The sequence below is a fragment of the Somniosus microcephalus genome, chromosome 27, assembly GCF_052327205.1.
Source record: "Somniosus microcephalus isolate GS21.2 chromosome 27, FLI_Smic_1.0, whole genome shotgun sequence".
NCBI classification, from domain to species: domain Eukaryota; kingdom Metazoa; phylum Chordata; class Chondrichthyes; order Squaliformes; family Somniosidae; genus Somniosus; species Somniosus microcephalus.
Window position 1 is genome coordinate 48,249,730 of NC_141013.1, and position 20,245 is coordinate 48,269,974.

The 20,245-nt window shown below is 49.1% G+C and overlaps 1 protein-coding gene across 1 annotated transcript in view; it reads right to left on the reverse strand.

The window, feature by feature from the left end:
- Positions 1 to 19,530, reverse strand: part of lrrk1 (leucine-rich repeat kinase 1) — a 404,527-nt gene extending 384,997 nt beyond the window's left edge. The window contains 1 exon segment of the mRNA XM_085968973.1: positions 19,349 to 19,530. Coding sequence (XP_085825099.1) covers positions 19,349 to 19,406 — 58 coding nt within the window. The 5' untranslated portion in view covers positions 19,407 to 19,530.
- Between the last annotated feature and the right edge of the window lie 715 nt (positions 19,531 to 20,245).

Here is a 20,245-nt window from a genome sequence, read left to right on the forward strand (position 1 = left end):
TGCCGCTGATGTCTGCTGCTGATCCCTGGAATGAGCCTGAGGCAAAAAAGTTGAGTGCGATGGTGACTTTGACGGCCACTGATAAGGGGTGTCCAGCTGCTCCTCTGGGCTCCAGGTCTTGCTGCAGCATTGCGCAGATGTCAGCCACTACCTCTCGCGAAAGTCGAAGCCGCCTTTGGCACTGCTGCTCAGACATGTTGAGGTAGCTGACCCTGCATCTGTAGACCCTGTTTGGGGGGTATCTCCTGCGCCGACGGCCTTCCATGCGCTGGCCCCTTCTGGCCTGTGCATCCTCAGGTGGGGCAGCAGCAGCTTGGCGCAACTGTTGTTGCTGCTGCTGTTGGGCGGCCTCATGTAATATCCAGAAGGGCAGGACAAAAATGGCTCCCATGCTTCTGGTAGATGCCTCAGTTGAGGAAGCGCTCAGTGAAGGTGGCGAGAGGGGTTTCCCAGGAGGTCACACTGGAGATGGTTGTCAGGCTGCAAACTTCCAGAGCTGTGGGTATGCCTTCTGAAAGATCCCCCAGACCTGAGAGAGCAAAGTTATGCCACCTGCAATTAAAGCCTGTTCAAATCTGCCATTTAATGGTTGAGCTGCAGCTGCTACTCCACAAGCCAGTTGTGCTCCCGCCAGGTTTCAGATGTGTGTTTCCCACCAGGCGTGTTTCACGTGGGAAAACGAGTAAACTTGCAAGTGGTTAGGAAAATGGGATTATAGAGCCAATTGCGGGCTTGTTAAGGGCCTTAAGGGCCTATCCCGCCTCCTGGAGGCGGGACGGAGTCGGGACCAGCAGACACGAATTTAGGAAAATTGCGTGGAGGCGGGATGGAGGCGGGTTTGGGCCCGCACGCCAGTTATGCGATTTTTATCCCCCACACGCCTCCAATCCCACCTCCCCGGCCCTAGCAAAATCCAGCCCATAGAGTCATAGAGTTATACAGCACAGAAAGAGGCCCTTCGGCCCATCGTGTCTGCGCCGTCCATCAAGCCCTGTCCAATCTAATCCCATTTTCCAGCATTTGGTCCATAGCCTTGTATGCAATGGCATTTCAAGTGCTCATCCAAATGCTTCTTGAATGTTGTGAGGGTTCCTGCCTCTACCACCCTTTCAGGCAGTGAGTTCCAGACTCCAACCACCCTCTGGGTGAAAAAGTTCCTCCTCAAATCCCCTCTAAACCTCCTGCCCCTTACCTTGAATCTATGCCCCCTTGTTATTGACCCCCCTACTAAGGGGAAAAGTTCCTCTTTATCTACCCTATCTATGCCCCTCATCATTTTGTACACCTCAATCAGGTCCCCCCTCAGCCTTCTTTGCTCCAAGGAAAACAACCCCAGCCTGTTTAGTCTTTCTTCATAGCTGAGGCGCTCCATCCCAGGTAACATCCTGGTGAATCTTCTCTGCACCCTCTCCAAAGCAATCACATCCTTCCTATAGTGAGGCGACCAGAACTGCACACAGTACTCCAGCTGTGGCCTTACCAGCGTTTTGTACAACTCCATCATAACCTCCCTGCTCTTATATTCTATGCCTCGGCTAATGAAGGCAAGTATCCCATATGCCTTTTTAACCACCTTATCTACCTTTTCCGCTGCCTTCAGAGATCTATGTACATGTACACCAAGATCCCTCTGACCCTCTGTACTTCCTAGGGTCCTACCACTCATTGTGTATTCCCTTGCCTTATTTGTCCATCCAAAATGCATCACCTCGCACTTTTCAGGGTTAAATTCCATTTGCCACTTTTCCGCCCATCTGACCAACCCGTTTATATCGTCCTGTAGCCTGAGGCTTTCCTCCTCGCAATTTACCACCCCACCAATTTTCGTATCATCTGCGAACTTACTGATCATACCTTTTACATTCTCATCCAAATCATTTATGTAGATCACAAACAGCAAGGGACCCAGCACCGATCCCTGAGGTACCCCACTGGACACAGGCTTCCAGTCACAAAAGCATCCTTCGACCATCACCCTCTGCCTCCTGCCACTCAGCCAGCTTAGGATCCAACGTGCCAAGGCACCCTGGATCCCATGGGCTCTTACCTTCTTGACCAGTCTCCTATGCGGGACTTTGTCAAAAGCCTTACTGAAGTCCATGTATACCACATCCACAGCATTTCCCTCATCCACACACCTAGTCACCCCCTCGAAAAATTCAATCAGATTGGTCAGACATGATTTACCCTTGACAAAGCCATGCTGACTATCCCTGATTAATCCTTGCCTCTCCAAGTGGAGACTAATTTTGTCCCTCAGAATTTTTTCCAATAATTTCCCTACCACAGATGTTAGGCTCACTGGCCTGTAATTCCCTGGTTTATCCCTGCTACCCTTCTTGAATAATGGTACTACGTTAGCTGTTCTCCAGTCCTCTGGTACATCCCCTGTGGCCAGAGAGGTTCTGAAAATTTGTGTCAGAGCTCCTGCAATCTCCTCCTTTGCCTCACACAGCAGCCTGGGATACATCTCGTCCGGGCCTGGGGATTTACCCACTTTTTGGCCTGCTAAAACCGCTAGTACCTCCTCCCTCTCGATGCTAATATGTTCAAGTATATCACAGTCCCCTTGCCCGATTTCTATGTCTACATCGTCTTTCTCCATAGTGAACACAGATGCAAAAAATTCATTTAAAACCCCGCCTACATCATCTGGCTCTACACACAGATTGCCACTTTGGTCCCTAATGGGCCCTACCCTTTCCCTGGTTATCCTCTTGCCCTTAATATACTTATAAAACATCTTAGGATTTTCCTTTATTTTGCTCGCCAGTGTTATTTCATGGCCCCTCCTCGCTCTCCTAATTTCTTTTTTAAGTATGCCCCTGCACTTTTTATACTCCTCTAGGGCTTCCTCCGTCTTTAGTCTTTTGTAACTGCCAAAAGCCCCCCTTTTTTTCCTAATGCATTTTTGTATATCCCTTGTCATCCAAGGTTCCCTTTGCTTGTTGGTCCCACCCTTGACCTTTACGGGAACATGTTGGCGTTGTACTCTCTCTATTTCCCTTCTGAAAGTCTCCCACTGCTTTGATGTGGATTTTCCTATAAGTAGCTGCTCCCAGTCCACTTTGGCCAGATCCTGCCTTATCATATTAAAATCGGCCTTCCCCCAATTTAGAACCCATATTTCCGGGCCGTCTTTGTCTTTTTCCATGACCACCTTAAATCTCACCGAATTATGGTCACTGTCGCCAAAATGCTCTCCTACTGACACTTCCACCACTTGCCCGGCTACATTCCCTAGAATTAGGTCCAGTACCGCCCCCTCTCTTGTAGGACTTTCTACATGTTGGCTCAAAAAGCTCTCCTGGATGCACTTTAAGAATTCTGCACCCTCTAAGCCTTTCACACTCTGACTATCCCAATTAATATTGGGGAAGTTGAAATCTCCCACTATTATTACCCTATTATTTTCGCACTTCTCTGAGATTTGCCTACATATCTGTTCCTCTATCTCCCCCTGACTGTTTGGGGGCCTATAGTACACTCCCAGCAAAGTGCTTGCCCCCTTTTTGTTTTTAAGTTCTACCCATATGGCCTCATTAGAGGAACCCGCTAATATATCATCCCTCATTACAGCAGTAATTGACTCCTTAATTAATATTGCAACACCCCCTCCCCTTTTACACCCCCCTCTGTCTCGCCTGAAGATTCTATATCCCGGAATATTGAGCTGCCAGTCCTGACCCTCCCTCAACCATGTCTCCGTGATAGCAACAATATCGTACTCCCATGTGTTCAACAACAACTTCAGTTCATCCACCTTATTTGCAAGACTCCTTGCATTAAAATAAATGCCTTCCAGCCTTGCCATATTCCCTTTTGCCTTCACATATATGCTCTGCCTTCCCAGCTGACTTGTTTTTCCCTCCGTATTTGGCTGTAAATCACCCCCTATTATAGCTCCACTCTGTATCCCATCCCCCTGCCAAGTTAGTTTAAACCCCCCCCAACAGTGCTAGCAAACCTCCCCGCAAGGATATTGGTCCCCCTCTGGTTCAGGTGTAAACCGTCCGACTTGTACAAGTCCCACCTTTCCCAGAAGCAGACCCAGTGATCCAGGAAACTAAAGCCCTCCCTCCTGCACCATCCCTTTAACCACGCATTCATCTGTTCTATCTTCCTATTCCTATACTCACTAGCACGTGGCACCGGGAGTAATCCAGAGATTACAACCTTTGAGGTCCTGCTCTTTAATCTGCTACCTAGCTCCCTAAATTCTTGCTGCAGGACCTCATCCCTCTTTTTACCTATGTCGTTGGTACCAGTGTGGACCACGACCTCTGGCTGTTCGCCCTCCCCCTCCAGAATGCCCTGCAGCCGCTCAGTGACATCCTTGACCCTGGCACCAGGGAGGCAACAAACCATCCTGGATTCACGTCTACGGCCACAGAAACGCCTATCTGTTCCCCTTACTATAGAATCCCCTATCACTATTGCTCTCCCACTCTTTTTCCTCCCTTCCTGGGCAGCAGGAGCACCCCCAGTGCCAGGAAGTTGGCTGCTGCTGCCTTCCCCTGATAAGTCATCCCCCCCAACAGTATCCAAAGCGATATACCTGGTTGAAAGGGGGATGGCCACAGGGGTCCCCTGCACTACTTGCCTGCTTCTATTGTTCCGCCTGGTGGTCACCCATTTCCCTTCTGCCTGTGCAGCCCTACCCTGCGGTGTGACCAACTCACTGTACGAGTAATTCGCGACCCACTCAGCATCGTGAATGCTCCACAACCCATCCACCCGCAGCTCCAGCGCCCCAAGATGGCCCGTTAGTAGCTGCAGCTGGATGCATTTCTGGCACACGTGTTGGTCAGGGACACTGGCAGCATCCCTGAATTCCCACATAGAGCAAGAGGAGCATATCACGGGGCTGGGCTCTCCTGGCATGACCTACCCCTTAAATCAATTTAAATTAAATTAATTCAATACCACCAGTAAAGTAAGCCTTACCTGGTCTCTGGAGCCCTTTGTAGGCCCGCTCTACCGCTGAAGCACCCGCCGAAGCTCTGAGGCCTTGCCTCACCTAACTCCCTGACTCACCCAACTCTCAGCACTCTGTTCAAACCGCTTTCAGTGCAAAATCGCACTTCAAAGCCTGTTTTTATCGGCCCTGAAACAAAGACTTGCTGAGCCCAGCTACAGGTCCTCCCTATCCACTCTATCTAGGCCCCTCATAATTGTATACACCTCAATTAAATCTCCCCTCAGCCTCCTCTGTTCCAAAGAAAACAACCCCAGCCTCTCCAATCTTTCCTCATAGCTAAAATTCCCCAGCCCAGGCAACAACCTCATAAATCTCCTCTGCACCCTCTCTGGTGCAATCACATCTTTCCTGTAATGTGGTGACTAGAACAGTACTCAGCACAGTCTTGCTAGGCAACTTCAGAGGGCATTAAGAGTCAACCGTGTAGGGGGAGGCAGGTTCCTGTCTCTGAGAACATTGATGAACCAGTTGGGTTTTTACAATTGGGCGTTATAAAGAAAGGCTGCTTCACGCCCAGTACCAAGGAGCCGGGCTTGCACAGTTCTCATTCCTTCCATTGGTACCTGTAAGTGGTGTCAGGGCCCTAACATAGAAACATAGAAGATAGGAGCAGGAGTAGGCCATTCGGCCCCTCGAGCCTGCTCCGCCATTCAATGTGATCATGGCTGATCATCCAAGTTCAGTACCCGGTACCTGCTTTCTCCCCATACCCCTTGATCCCTTTAGCCTTAAGAAATATATCCAACTCCTTCTTGAATATATCTAATGAATTAGCCTCTACTGCCTTCTGTGGTAGAGAATTCCACAGGTTAACCACTCTCTGGGTGAAGAAATTCCTCCTCATCTCTGTCCTAAATGGCTTACCCCTTATCCTTAGACTGTGACCCCTGGTTCTGGATTCCCCAACCATCGGGAACAACCTCCCTGCATCTAGTCTGTCCAGTCCTGCCAGAATTTTATAAGTTTCAATGAGATCCCCCCTCATTCTTCTAAACTCCAGCGAGTACAAGCCCAATCGAACCAATCTCTCCTCATATGTCATTCCTGCCATCCCAGGTGTCAGCCTGGTGAATCTTCGCTGAACTCCTTCCACGGCAAGAATATCCTTCCTCAGATAAGGCGACCATAACTGCACACAATACTCAAGATGTGGCCTCACCAAGGCCCTGTGCAACTGCAGCAAGACTTCCTTGCTCCTGTACTCGAACCCTCTCGCTACGAAGGCCAACATACCATTTGCCTTCTTAACCGCCTGCTGCACCTGCATGCTTACCTTCAGCGACTGGTGCACAAGGACACCCAGGTCTCGTTGCACTTCCCCTTCTCCCAATCTATTGCCATTCAGATAATAATCTGCCTTCCTGTTTTTGACACCAAAGTGGATAACCTCACATTTATCCACGTTATATTGCATCTGCCATGCTTCTGCCCAATCACCCAACCTGTCCAAATCATCCTGTAGTTTTTTTGGCATCCTCCTCACAGCACACACGTCCACCCAGCTTTGTGTCATCTGCAAATTTGGAGATATTACATCTAGTTCCCTTGTCTAGATCATTAATATATATTGTGAATAGCTGGGGTCCAAGGACCGATCCCTGCGGTACCCCACTAGTCACTGCCTGCCACTCGGAAAAAGACCCGTTTATTCCAACTCTTTGCTTTCTGTCTGCCAACCAGTTCTCTATCCAAGTCAATACCTTGCCCCCAATAATAATAATAATAATAATAATCAACTTTATTGTCATTGTTAGTGCACAAGTGCAGTACAACGAAATGTAGGCTTGCGGCTCCCGAGAGTGTTCATTTTGATTAAGACATTTAACATTCAACATTCATTTGGCTTGTAATACATAAACATAAACATAATAAAGTGCATTGGCAGATGTGCAGGCTTTAGAGTTTATTTGCAGAGTTCAATAGGATGACAGACCTGGGAAAGAAGCTGTTCCTAAATCTGGTCGTTCGGGTGCGGATGCATCTGTAGCGTCTCCCAGATGGCAGGGGGGCGAACAAACTGTGGCTGGGGTGGGATGTGCCTTAACTTTACACGTTAATCTCTTATGTGGGACCTTATCGAAAGCCTTCTGAAAGTCCAAATACACCACATCCACTGGTTCTCCCTTGTCTATTTTACTAGTTACATCCTCAAAAAATTCCAGTAGATTAATCAAGCATGATTTACCTTTTGTAAATCCATGTTGACTTTGCCCGATCCTGTCACTGTTTTCCAAGTGATCTGCTATTACATCTTTGATAATGGACACTAGCATTTTCCCCACTACCGATGTTAGGCTTACCGGTCTGTAATTCCCCAGTTTCTCTCTACCACCTTTTTTGAATAGTGGGGTAACATTAGCTACCCTCCAATCCATGGATACTGTTCCAGATTCCATCGAATGTTGGAAGATGATCAGCAATGCATCTTCCTTAAGTACCCTAGGATGTAGATTATCAGGCCCTGGGGATTTATTGGCCTTCAATCCCATCAATTTCCCTAACACCATTTCCCTACAAATACTGATTTCTTTCAGTTCATCCCTTTCATCAGACCCTATGTTCCCCGACATTTCTGGGAGGTTATTTGTGTCCTCCTTTGTGAAGACAGAACCAAAATATGTATTTAATTGGTCCACCATTTCTTTGTTCCCCATTATAAATTCCCCTGATTCTGACTGCAAGGGACCTACGCTTGACTTCACCAATCTTTTTCTCTTCACATATCTATAAAAGCTTTTACAGTCTAAAACTGGGATAGGATCCAAAATATTTATCCCTCAACCAACATCACTAAAAACAGATTGTCTGATCATTATCACACTGCTGTTTGTGGGACCTTGCTGTGTGCAAATTATCTGCTGCGTTTCCTACATTACAACAGAGGCTAGGTTTCAAAAGTACTTCATTGGCTGTAAAGCGCTTTGGGACGTCCTGAGGTTGTGAAAGGTGCTGTAGAAATGTCAGTCTTTCTTTTCTTTCAAATGAAATATTGAAACAAGTTTCTCGCCCGTTTCGGGCGGAGGCGCTGGCCTCAGGTTTCAAGTCCCGCTCGATAATCCAGTCAGACCGCCTCAGGCAGCCAGTGGGTGGGAGAGTTTGTTCTTTACAAGTTCTGTCTGTTTGTCTGCATAAATGGAGCAGTAGGCAGATGAAAATCATTCCCTATAGGAAGGATGTTGAGGCAATGGAGCAGGTGCAGAGAGATTTACTAGGACGCTGATCTGAGGAAATACAAATACAAAGAAAGCCTTGGAAAGTTGGGGCTATTTTCATTAGATATGAGACTATGAGGTGATTTAATAGCGTTGTTTAGAACTATGAAGGAATAGGACAGAGTAGATAGAAACAGAGGGGCAAAAATTGGGTCGCGCCCCCTGTGGGGCGCTAACTTTATTGGGGCGCTACTTTTAGCCCTCCGAAAAAGTTAGCACCCCCGCGTCCAAAATTCAATGGTAGCACCCCAAGGAGGAGGCGCGGCACTACTGGAAGTGCTCCCCCTCCCTCTTAGGGCACTCCCAGGAAATATCGTGGCGCGACATGCATCAGTGTCACGCGCGCCGGCACGCTGCGCTGCAGTACTGTAGGCCTCCCTCCCCTGATTAAAGGGGAGGGGCCTAGCGCAGCGTGTCCCGACGCCCTGCTGGACCACCGGGGAGCGGAGTGCCGGCAAAACAGCCCGGCACTCAAGAGGAGCGCCGGGCTGCCCGATCACGGCTGGCACCCCATTGGTGGGGAACGGCAGAGGGGGCAGGTGCTGGCAGGCACCTCCCCTTTAAATATCGCCGCCCCGGCCGCACGTACGCCCCTCTGACCCTGTCGGACATAGCGTCCGGCAGTAAGTCAGGGGACGCGACCGAAGTTTGCGGCCGGGGCATGAGCTGAGCGCTGCGCAGAACGATGATGTCATCGCCAGAGGCGCAGCGCCACAGGGCCCTACCGGCTACCACCACCGCTAGCCTTCCGCTGAATTTCGTGGGAGGCACCGCGTCTGGGCACTAGTTGCTTTGCATCCCATTAGCGCCCTCTTAGGGCCTCCTTCTTAGGGCACTAACGGGAGGTGCAGTGCAACTGAATTTTACCCCAGAGTATCTCCAGTGATTGATGGGGTTAAATGAGGGGACACAGATATAAAATTAAATGAATGAGATCAGGAAAAACTTCTTTATACAGAGTTAATGATTGAAGCAGAGACCAGGTCAATATATAGAACAGGCTGTAACTAGTGGGGTACCGCAAGGATCAGTGCTTGGGCCTCAGCTATTCACAATCTACATCAGTGATCTGGATGAGGGGACTAAGTGTAATATATCTAAGTTTGCTGATGATACAAAGCTGGGTGGAAATGTAAGTTGTGAGGAGGATGCAAGGAGGCTTCAAAGGGATATAGACAGGCTGAGTGAATGGGCAAGAACAAGGCAAATGGAATATAATGTGGAGAAGTGTGAAGTTATCTACTTTGGTTGGAAAAATAGAATAGCAGAGTATTTTTTAAATGGTGAGAGATTGGGAAATGTTGGTGTTCAGAGGGACCTGGGTGTCCTTGTACACGAATCACTGAAAGTTAACATGCAGGTACAGCAAGCAATTAGGAAAGCAAATGGTATGTTGGCCTTTATTACAAGAGGATTTGAGTATAAGAGTAAAGATGTCTTACAGCAATTATATAGGGCCCTGGTGAGACCACACCTGGAGTATTGTGGACAATTTTGGTCTCCTTACCTAAGGAAGGATATACTTGCCATAGAGGGAGTGCAACGAAGGTTCACCAGACTGGTTCCTGGGATGGGGGATTGTCCTATGAGGAGAGATTGAGTAGACTAGGCCGATATTCTCTAGAGTTTAGAAGAATGAGAGGTGATCTCATTGAAACATACAAAATTCTTACAGGGCTCGACAGGTTAGATGCAGGGAGAATGTTCCCCCTGGCTGGGGAGTCTAGAACCAGGGGTCACAGTCTCAGAATAAGGGGTCGGCCATTTAGGACTGAGATGAGGAGAAATTTCTTCACTCAGAGGGTGGTGAATCTTTGGAATTCTCTACCCCAGAGGGCTGTGGAGGCTCAGTCGTTGAGTATATTCAAGACAGAGATCGATAGATTTTTGAATATTAAGGGAATCAAGGGATATGGGGATAGTACAGGAAAGTGGAGATGAGGTAGAAGATCAGCCATGATCTTATCGAATGGCGGAGCAGGCTCGAGGGGCCAAAGGGCCGACTCCTGCTCCTATTTCTTATGTTCTTTTGTTAGATATGTGGTTGAACGAAGCGGGTAGAGGGTACATGGGATTAGGATACTGCTCGTGTGGAGGTTAAACACCAAAGGGCTGGCTGAGCCAAGCGGCCTGTTTCTAGGTTGTAGTTCTATGTACCTTTGTGGCATACTTGGTGCAGCTGTTTATTACAGGAGCTGTTGGATGATCTTACCTTGCAGCTTTCCTCAGGTAGCTCAAGGTTAAGGTGCTGGGCTAGCAACCCAAATCTGGTAATTCGTGGGCCAGAACAATGACCATGAAAGCTGTCACTTGTCAGAAAAACACAACTGGTTTATCAATGTCCTTGGGGGGAAAGAACCTCCCCCCCCTGCTTGGCCTGACCTGTGCTCGAGTCCAGTTCCACACCACTCCCTCTAGTCCTAAATCCAAATCATTAACATACAGAGTGAACAGAAGTGGTCCCAGAATTGAACCCTGTGGGACACCATTGCCCACTTCCAGCCACTCGGAGAAACTGCCCTTAACTCCTGCTTTCTGTGTTCTAATTTTATCTAATTTGCCACCTTCCCCCTAATTCCATAACCCTTGATCTTCTTCAAAGCCTCGTCAAAGCCTTTCTGAAAGTCCATGTACACAACATCCATCGCATTCCCCCCACCTGCCCGAGATCTCTATGAGGCTTGTCAAGCACAATTTCCCTTCTGGAATCTGTGTTGGCTGTTTCTAATTATTTTCTCTTCTCTAGACAAATAGTAATTTTGTCTTCAATTAATGATTCCAAAATTTTCCCTGCCACAGATGTTTAACTAACTGGCCTGTGATTACCTGGGTTAGATCCAGCTCCCTTTTTGAGAATGGGCATTGCACTGACTAATCTCCAGTCCTCCAGCACATCCACACTCAATAAGGACCCTGAAATATAATTTCTAGGGCCTCAGATATTTCTTCATCCATTTTCCCCCGCATGCTTGGGCGTATCCCATCAGGTCCCAGCACTTTGTCCTCCTCTAGTTTAACGAACTTCTCTAATACTTTCCTTTTATTTATTAGAATTTTTCTCAAAGTATTTTCTCATAATCTGTTACTGTTGCCACATCCGAGGCACTGAGAAAGCCCTGTGAATACTGACAGAGCAGGACCATGTTGCAGCATCTCAGAACAACTTCTCCGTGTTCAGGACAAGGTGGCACCTAACGGAATGGAACAGACCTGAACTGGAAGAGCGCCAGAAAATTTCAGACTGGAAGGATTTTCAGACTTTCCAATATCAGTTTTAAGGAAACTAAAGGACTGACTGGAACCCTGGCTGAATGACCTGCTAAGGAAGCTGAGTTTGGTTACAAGAACTGTTAGTGACTGTTCAAGAAGGCATGCTGGGGATGTTGACCAAATTCAAAATGTGTTCGGCAGTCGGTCTGGACAGCTACAGATAATGAGGCCTTGAGAGGCTGCGGGAAACCGTCCTAAACACCAGGTGCTGTCTGGTAGCACCAGTCTGTGTAACCATGGGGGAGAGAGAATGGAAAGTCACTGAAAAGCTTGCTTTTGTCAGTCGGAATGGTATCAGAGCAGCCATTCTAAAGTGAGAGAGAGACAATCCAGGTGCAGACCAGAAGAACACCTCGCAGGATGTCGGTGAATTATTAACCTCTCCGTCTCCCGAAGCAGAAGAATTGGCCATTCTGAGTTTTGAGTTGTACTACTGACTTAAAGGTTGTATCAATCTCTATCCGTAAAACTTCTTGTACCTTAATGTTAATAAAACCAATTACTTAGAAAACGTTAAAGTCTTGGTTGATCTCACCTCTGATTACCCTAAAGAGTAAAAAGAGTTAAAACAAACACCAAACAGACCTTGGACTGCCTTTGAAGAAGATATAATAGCAAAATACTGCGGATGCTGGAAATCTGAAATAACAACAGAAAATGCTGGAAATACTCAGCAGGCCAGGCAGCATCCGTGGAGAGAGAAATAGAGTCAACGTTTCAGAACTGATGAAGGGTCCCAGACCTGAAACGTTAACTCTGTTTCTCTCCCCAAGCTTAGGACTACTACCATCAAGCTCTGGTTCTATCTTCACCACTTGCTGACTCATTCACTCGAGCTCACTTCACAGGTAAACACTCTAAGCATAAAACCATCACTCAAAATACACGGCAACACAACCTCTATTTGATGATGTCTCCTGCAGCCACCATTATAACATCTGCTCCCCTTCTTTATACATAGGCCTGGAAGAGCAGCCTCCCATGACCCTCCGCATCTCTTTAACCTCCTCTAGCCCTGTAGTGTATGTGCCTTTAAGTCAGAACTACTTTTTATAGCTCCTGTATACTGTAGTACCGGCAGTGACCACACCGGTATATAAGCTGTGCGCATGCCTCTGTACCCCAGTCTAGAGATTACCCTCCTCCAGTAAAGACCTGTTATTTGTTCATGTACAACATCCGTGTGATTATTTATCCACTGAACCACAGATCTAACAGTGGCGACGAGTGTCGATTCGAATCTACCTGCAAAAAAAAAATAGTCGAGTCCAGGAACACGGGCGTCGACCGCGAGCAACCGCCCAGCAGTCAGGCAGAGATCCAACTTCGCTGGGGAGGCTGTGGAGAGCCGGGCTTGGTTCCCCAGCCACAACGAGCAGTAAGAGACCGACGACAGGTCCAGAGCAGACCCTTCCCGAGCAGCGGCGGCTGGAGCCGACCGACGGCAGAGAGAGAGAGCCGAGCAGCGTCGAAGGGGTAAGAAAGAGGGTGAAGAGAGCAGGGCGCAGCTGGGGGTTGATCACCGAGCGGCGTCGAGGAAAAATACTGCAAACCGGAGAGAGAGAGGGTAAGAAACAGCCGGGTTCTAGACTGAGCGGTGTCGACAAATATCAAGAGAAGAACGCGCAGAGCACAGCCAGGGATCACGGGCCGATCAGGGTCCGCGGGGCGAAGCAAGGGGAGACGCCATTGAGCCGCGGAGAAGCAGGGAGAGCGCGGGAGACGCCATTGAGCCGCGGAGAAGCAGGGAGAGCGCGGGAGGCGCCATTGAGCCGCGGAGAAGAAGGAAGAGCATGGGAGACGCCATTTTGCGAAGCCGCAGCGGAGAAGACGGGTGAGCGCGGGAAGGAAGGAAAGCACGGGAGATGCCATTTTGTGCCAGCGGAGAAGAAGGGGAAGCGCGGGAGGCACCATTGGTGATAGTTAACGCACAACCAAGGATGCCGAAGAGTGGCAGTATCTCTACGTTCGACAATGAAGTCGAAGATTGGGCGACATATGTGGAACGTATTGAGGTGTACTGCAGGGCGAATGAAGTGCCAGATGCTAATAAAGCACTGGTTCTGTTAAATTCCATGGGTGCAAAAACTTATGGGTTACTGCGAAATCTAATAACCCCAGAGAAGCCGGTAAACAAGAATTTTGAAAGCATAGTAGAAATCCTACAGGACCACTTAAACCCCACACCGCTGCTGATAGCAGAACGATTTAAGTTCCATAAAAGGAACCAACACAAAGATGAAAGCAATGCTGAGTACCTAATGGAACTGCGCAAGCTATCGAAATACTGCCAGTTTGGAGCAGGACTAGCAGACACGTTAAGGGACAAATTTGTGTGTGGGCTACAAAGTGAAGGAACCCACAAACGGCTTCTATCAGAAAAGGACCTTACGCTGGACAAAGCTTTCAGTATGGCAGTATCACACGAAGCAGCCGCAAGGGGTGCTGCAGAGATACAACGGAGACCGCAAGAATATGGCACCAACAAAATGACCTATGGAACAGGGAAGTGCTATCGCTGCGGCGGAACAACACATTACCAGAAAGATTGTTGGTTCAAGGACCAAGTGTGCAGACAGTGTGGAAAAGCAGGACACATAGCAAGAGTCTGCAGGTCCGGGAAGAAAACCAACAGTAAGAAATCTCCACAGGAGAAGTACAAAAAGGTACACCAGGTGATGGACAGTGGTTCATACGAACAGAAAAGTGACACAGACTCCGGAAGCAAGGAGCTGGGTTGTCTGAAACTACATAATGTAACCGAAATGGAGGATCACCAGACTATCTGGGTTACACTCAAGATAGACGGAGTCCAAGTGGAAATGGAATTGGACACAGGGTCAGCTCTAACAGTCATAAATCAAAGAGACTACAAGCGGCTATTTTCACACATACCCTTGAAAGCTACAGAGATTGTCTTGAAGACGTATACAGGGCAAAAAGTCTACCCCAAAGGAAAAATAAGGGTGAAAGTGATATATAAAGGTCAGGAAATACCTAAAATGGATATATATGCATTGCCAAATGGAGGACCACCACTGCTAGGACATGAATGGATCCAAAAGATACAATTAGATTGGCATTCCATACAGGCACTGAAGGTTGAGGCCAAAAAGGATGAAGACGTCACACCTGGACGACTGTCAAAACTGCTAACTGACGCAAAAGAAGTGTTCCAGGAGGGACTAGGAACACTAAAAGGAATAACAGCAACAATTAAAATAGAGGAAAATGCAAGCCCAAAGTTTCTGAAGGCCAGACCAGTGCCTTATGCGATCAGACCAGCGGTTGAAGCAGAGCTGGAAGGGTTGGAACGTTCAGGAGTACTGTCCAAAGTGGACTGGAGCGAGTGGGCTACACCCATCATTCCTGTAATGAAGAGGTCGTTGAGTAATACGCCTGGGGAACCAAAGACGGTCCGCATCTGTGGGGATTTTAAGGTGACAGTGAACCCAGTCCTTCACACGGTGCAATATCCACTTCCACGAATTGAGGATATTTTTGCCTCGCTATCTGGTGGTAAACGCTTCACCAAAATTGATCTAGCCCAGGCGTACTTGCAAATGGGGGTAGAAGAAGCTTCGAAACATTACCTTACGATCAACACCCATAAAGGTCTCTATCAATACAACCGGCTGGTGTTTGGAGTAGCCTCGGCTCTGGCTATCTGGCAAAGGGCGATGGATCAGGTCCTGCAAGGGATTCCAGGGACCCAGTGTTATTTGGACGACATCTTGGTCACGGGCGAAAATGACGGTGATCACCTCGCTAACTTGGAGAAGGTGCTCGCCAGATTAAAGGAATATGGACTACGAGCTAATCGCCACAAGTGCGAGTTTTTCCAGAAACAGATCTCGTATTGCGGCCACGTCATCGATGAAGAGGGGTTACATAAGTCCCCTGACAAGATTGAGGCAGTAGTCAAGGCTCCAGCACCGGAAAATGTGTCACAACTGAGGTCGTTCCTCGGGCTGGTAAACTATTACCACAAGTTCTTACCAAATTTGTCTACGGTATTACACCCGCTGAACACCCTACTGCAAACAGGGAAGTGGGATGACGAACGTAGACGAGCTTTCCAGAAGTGTAAAGAATAGATCACATCAAAAGAGGTGTTGGCCCATTTCAACCCAGCACTACCAATTCGTTTGGCATGTGATGCATCACCCTACGGCATTGGAGCGGTGCTGTCGCACAAATTCCCAGACGGGTTGGAGAGGCCAGTAGCCTTTGCGTCTCGGTCACTAACCTCAGCCGAGCGCAACTACGCCCAGATTTACAGGGAGGCCCTCAGCCTAGTATGGGGAGTAAAAAAATTCAACCACTATCTGCATGGGCAGAAGTTCACCTTGCTGACTGACCACCAACCACTGGTCTCCATCTTTAATCCTAAGAAGGGCGTGCCAGTAATGACTGCACAGCAGTTACAAAGATGGTCCCTGTTTCTAGGGGCGAATCAATATGAAATAGAATATAAAGGCACGAAACAGCATGGGAACGCTGATGGGCTATCGCGCCTGCCACTGCCTACAGTGGAGGAAGCACCAGCAGTGGACCCTATCGAGATATTTTATTCGTCGATAATTGAACGATTGCCAGTAACAAACGCGGATATAGAGAAGGAGATCCGACGCTGTCACGGGTATATGAATTGACGGTGAGGGGATGGCCAACACATGGCAACTCACTGTTGCCAGCATTCTCATCCAGAAGAGAACAGCTGTCAGTATGCCAGGGGACAGTGATGTGTGGAGCCAGAGTGGTGATTCCACCAAAGTTAAGGGAGAGAGTGCTAAATGAACTACATGAAGGTCATCTGGGGGGAGTGAAAATAAAAAGCCTTGCTAGGGCTTATGTGTGGTGGCCGGGAATCGATCAACAAATCGAAGACCTAACGAAGAGCTGCTTAGGATGCCAGAAGGTCCAAAATGCACCACCACATGCCCCTCTACACCCATAGGAGTGGCCCTCCTCTCCATGGCAATGGGTGCACATTGATTTCGCTGGTCCATTCATGGACTCAATGTTCTTAATAGCAGTGGATGCTCACTCAAAGTGGCCTGAGGTGATAAAGATGTCTTCAACCACTACAGAGAAAACGATTGCAGTCCTACGGACCATATTTGCCAGAAACGGTTTGCCAGAGCAGATCTGCTCTGAAAATGGACCACAGTTTGTGTCCGACGAGTTCCAAAAATTCATGAAAAGGAATGGGGTAAGGCATTACACATCCGCCCCGTATCATCCAGCCACCAATGGATTGGCTGAGAGTTTCGTACAAACCTTTAAGAAGGCGATAAAGGCCATGTGCGACGAGGAAATTCCACTACAGCATAAGCTGGACAATTTCTTATTAGCCTACCGAAACGCGACACATGCAGTTACCAACCAGACCCCGGCCATGATGTTCTTTAACCGAAGGTTGAGATCTCGTCTGGACTTGCTCAGACCAAATGTGCGAAGAAATGTTGAGGACAAACAATTCCAGCACATCAACGAGAAGCCGACAAGGTGCTTCAATGTAGGGCAACCAGTCTTGGCCCGGGACTATCGAACAGAGAAGTGGCAACCCGGAACGATATGTACAAGGCAGGGGCCATTAATGTACACCGTGGATGTCGGGGAGAACATTGTGAGATGCCACGTCGATCAGATCTTAGCATCACAGGAATGCGCCAACCCCATGTCTCGAGTACCTGGGGATGAACCCGACATACCGGTAGCATCTACTTCAGACCCAGTAGCAGTGGAACCCGATGAACTACCCGATGAAAAGGGGTCAGAATCGCCTCTGCACCAAGAACAAGAACCTCTGGAAAGGCGCTATCCCGAAAGGGTCAGGAAGCCGCCCCAAAGACTGAATCTATAAATGGACTTTTGTTATTGAATGTACATGTAAAAATGTAATTGTTATTTGAATATTAAGGGGGTATTATTAATCTAAAAAGGGAGGAATTGTAGTGTATGTGCCATTAAGTCAGAACTACTTTTTACAGCTCCTGTATACTGTAGTACCGGCAGTGACCACACCGGTATATAAGCTGTGCGCATGCCTCTGTACCCCAGTCTAGAGATTACCCTCCTCCAGTAAAGACCTGTTATTTGTTAATGAACAGCATCCGTGTAATTATTTATCCACTGAACCACGGATCTAACAAGCCCTACAACCACCCACCCCCCCAGAATAATTTGTCTCCCCGGTTTGGGCCTCCTGTGCATTCCCTCCTCCCTTCACCCCACCATCTCCCAAGGTAAGGCGGCTCAGCACTTTCCTGTACAAAGTAGATGGACAAAGATTGCACTCTGGGCACTGAAACATGGGAAATGGCAACAACCGATCATTTCAATCACTCTGTGTATAGTTCAAAGTCTTAGTGAGGCGATCACACAAAAAGCACAAAGGCCTTCACCTCCAAAACCCTCACCTGGCCTCAGAATGGTGTTCTGTGTGTCTTGTCTAAGAGATAGGCCACAGACCGGGTCATCAATAATCTGCCCAAATATAGCGCACCGCATGCCAGAATGTTTTTATGTCCACCTGAGAGACTAGACTAACAGCCTAACTCAGTTTAACATCTCATCTGAAAGACGGCACCTCCAACAGTGCAGCACTCCCTCAGCACTGCAACTGGAGTGTCAGCCTGGACTGTGTGCTCAAGTCCCTGGAGTGGGACTTGAACCCACGACCTTCTGACTCAGATGAGAGAGTGCTACCCACTGAGACCCTGCTCACACCAGGAAAAGTATGGATAAGGATTTCAACAGCTGATAAGCTGAGGCAGGAGCTGGGACGGGCGATGTCACGGAGGTGGAAGTAAGCGGTTTTGGTGATGGAGAGAATATGGGGTCAGAAGCTCAGCTCAGGGTCAAATAGGACACCACGGTTGTGAACAGTCTGGTAAAGCCAGAGACAGTGGCCAGGGAGGGGGCTGGAGTTGGGGGCTGGAGGAGGGGGCTGGGGAGGGGGCTGGAGTCGGGGGCTGGAGTCGGGGGCTGGGGAGGGGGCTGGGGAGGGGGCTGGAGTCGAGGGCTGGAGTCGAGGGCTGGAGTCGGGGGCTGGAGTCGGGGGCTGGGGAGGGGTCTGGAGTCGAGGGCTGGAGTCGAGGGCTGGAGTCGGGGGCTGGAGTCGGGGGCTGGGGAGGGGGCTGGGGAGGGGGCTGGGGAGGGGGCTGGGGAGGGGGCTGGAGTCGAGGGCTGGAGTCGAGGGCTGGAGTCGGGGGCTGGAGTCGGGGGCTGGGGAGGGGGCTGGAGTCGAGGGCTGGAGTCGAGGGCTGGAGTCGGGGGCTGGAGTCGGGGGCTGGGGAGGGGGCTGGGGAGGGGGCTGGGGAGGGGGCTGGGGAGGGGGCTGGAGTCGGGGGCTGGAGTCGGGGGCTGGAGTCGCGGGCTGGGGAGGGGTCTGGAGTCGAGGGCTGGAGTCGAGGGCTGGAGTCGAGGGCTGGAGTCGGGGGCTGGAGTCGGGGGCTGGGGAGGGGGCTGGGGTCGGGGGCTGGAGTCGCGGGCTGGAGTCGCGGGCTGGAGTCGGGGGCTGGGGAGGGGGCTGGAGTCGCGGACTGGAGTCGGGGGCTGGGGAGGGGGCTGGAGTCGGGGGCTGGAGTCGGGGGCTGGGGAGGGGGCTGGAGTTGGGGGCCGGGGAGGGATCTGGAATCAGGGGCTGGGGTCGAGGGCTGGGGAGGGGGCTGGGGAGGGGGCCGGGGAGGGGGCTGGGGAAGAGCTTGTGGCCGTGACCGAAGACAACCGATCCCAAAGTTGCAAAATAATAGCATTTGGAACTTTCTCCACTACTAATAATTTCTGATAATAATACTAATAATCTATGAATAGTCATTTTATTAAATGCTGACACAACTTACATGTATTCAAATATTTACCAATATTTCCACTTTACCTGTTTCCTGCGCCATTTTGTCTTCATCAGTGTCCTCATGGCCGACATCCCAGTACATCTCAGCAGTGGTTGCTTCACCAACCTCAGAGGTGAAATCAGCCACAGGGAAGTGACCAGTGTTTCCTCAGCTCATCGCACAGAGCCTCTAACTTTCCCAGTGAGAGGCTTCAGCAACAGTCTGCTCCCTGTTAAAAAGTCAAATATTAATCAGTGACGTTGTCCCCGGTTTGTCCCCATTCTCTCTCCCTGAGGCATTCTTGCACCCGCCCAGCCTCTTGGTTGGAACGCCCCACTAACAGGCTCAGCTGTAGTGTGAGCTGAGTCATAATACGACAACTTGAGGAGCCTTCGCCCACCTGGGCCAAAAGCCACGGTCTGGATTTTCTGATCAGTGCTATTTTAACCCTGGTGTGAACATGTTCAAAATGCTCGCGTTAAACTAACCCACTCAATAGATCTAGTTAAATGCGAAAGGTAAATCTGGACTTAAGCTTACGATGTGCCCATTTCAGCTAAGATGAAGTGCGAGCAGCTACCACGATTGAGAAATGAGATCAAACACCAGCCTTGCTTCCTATTTACAAACTTCTCCTTTTCGGTTAGTGGTTTTGTAACTCTGGTCTGAACTGAATTCCTTCCACTACTTGAAAACACGAGAAGGTAAACAGAAAGCAATGAAGGTGAACAAGGTGAAAGAGACAAATGGAAATCCCGTCGGAGAGAAGAGCAGAACTTCTTCAAGCTGGGCATTCCTGGAAGAGAGGTGGCAGTGAATTCAACACTAACACAAAGCAAAATACAAACGAGGCTGAAAATCTGAAATATAAACAGAAAATGCTGGAAACACTCAGCAGGTCAGGCAGCATTCCTAAAAGACCGTTCTCTCCGCGTAACCAT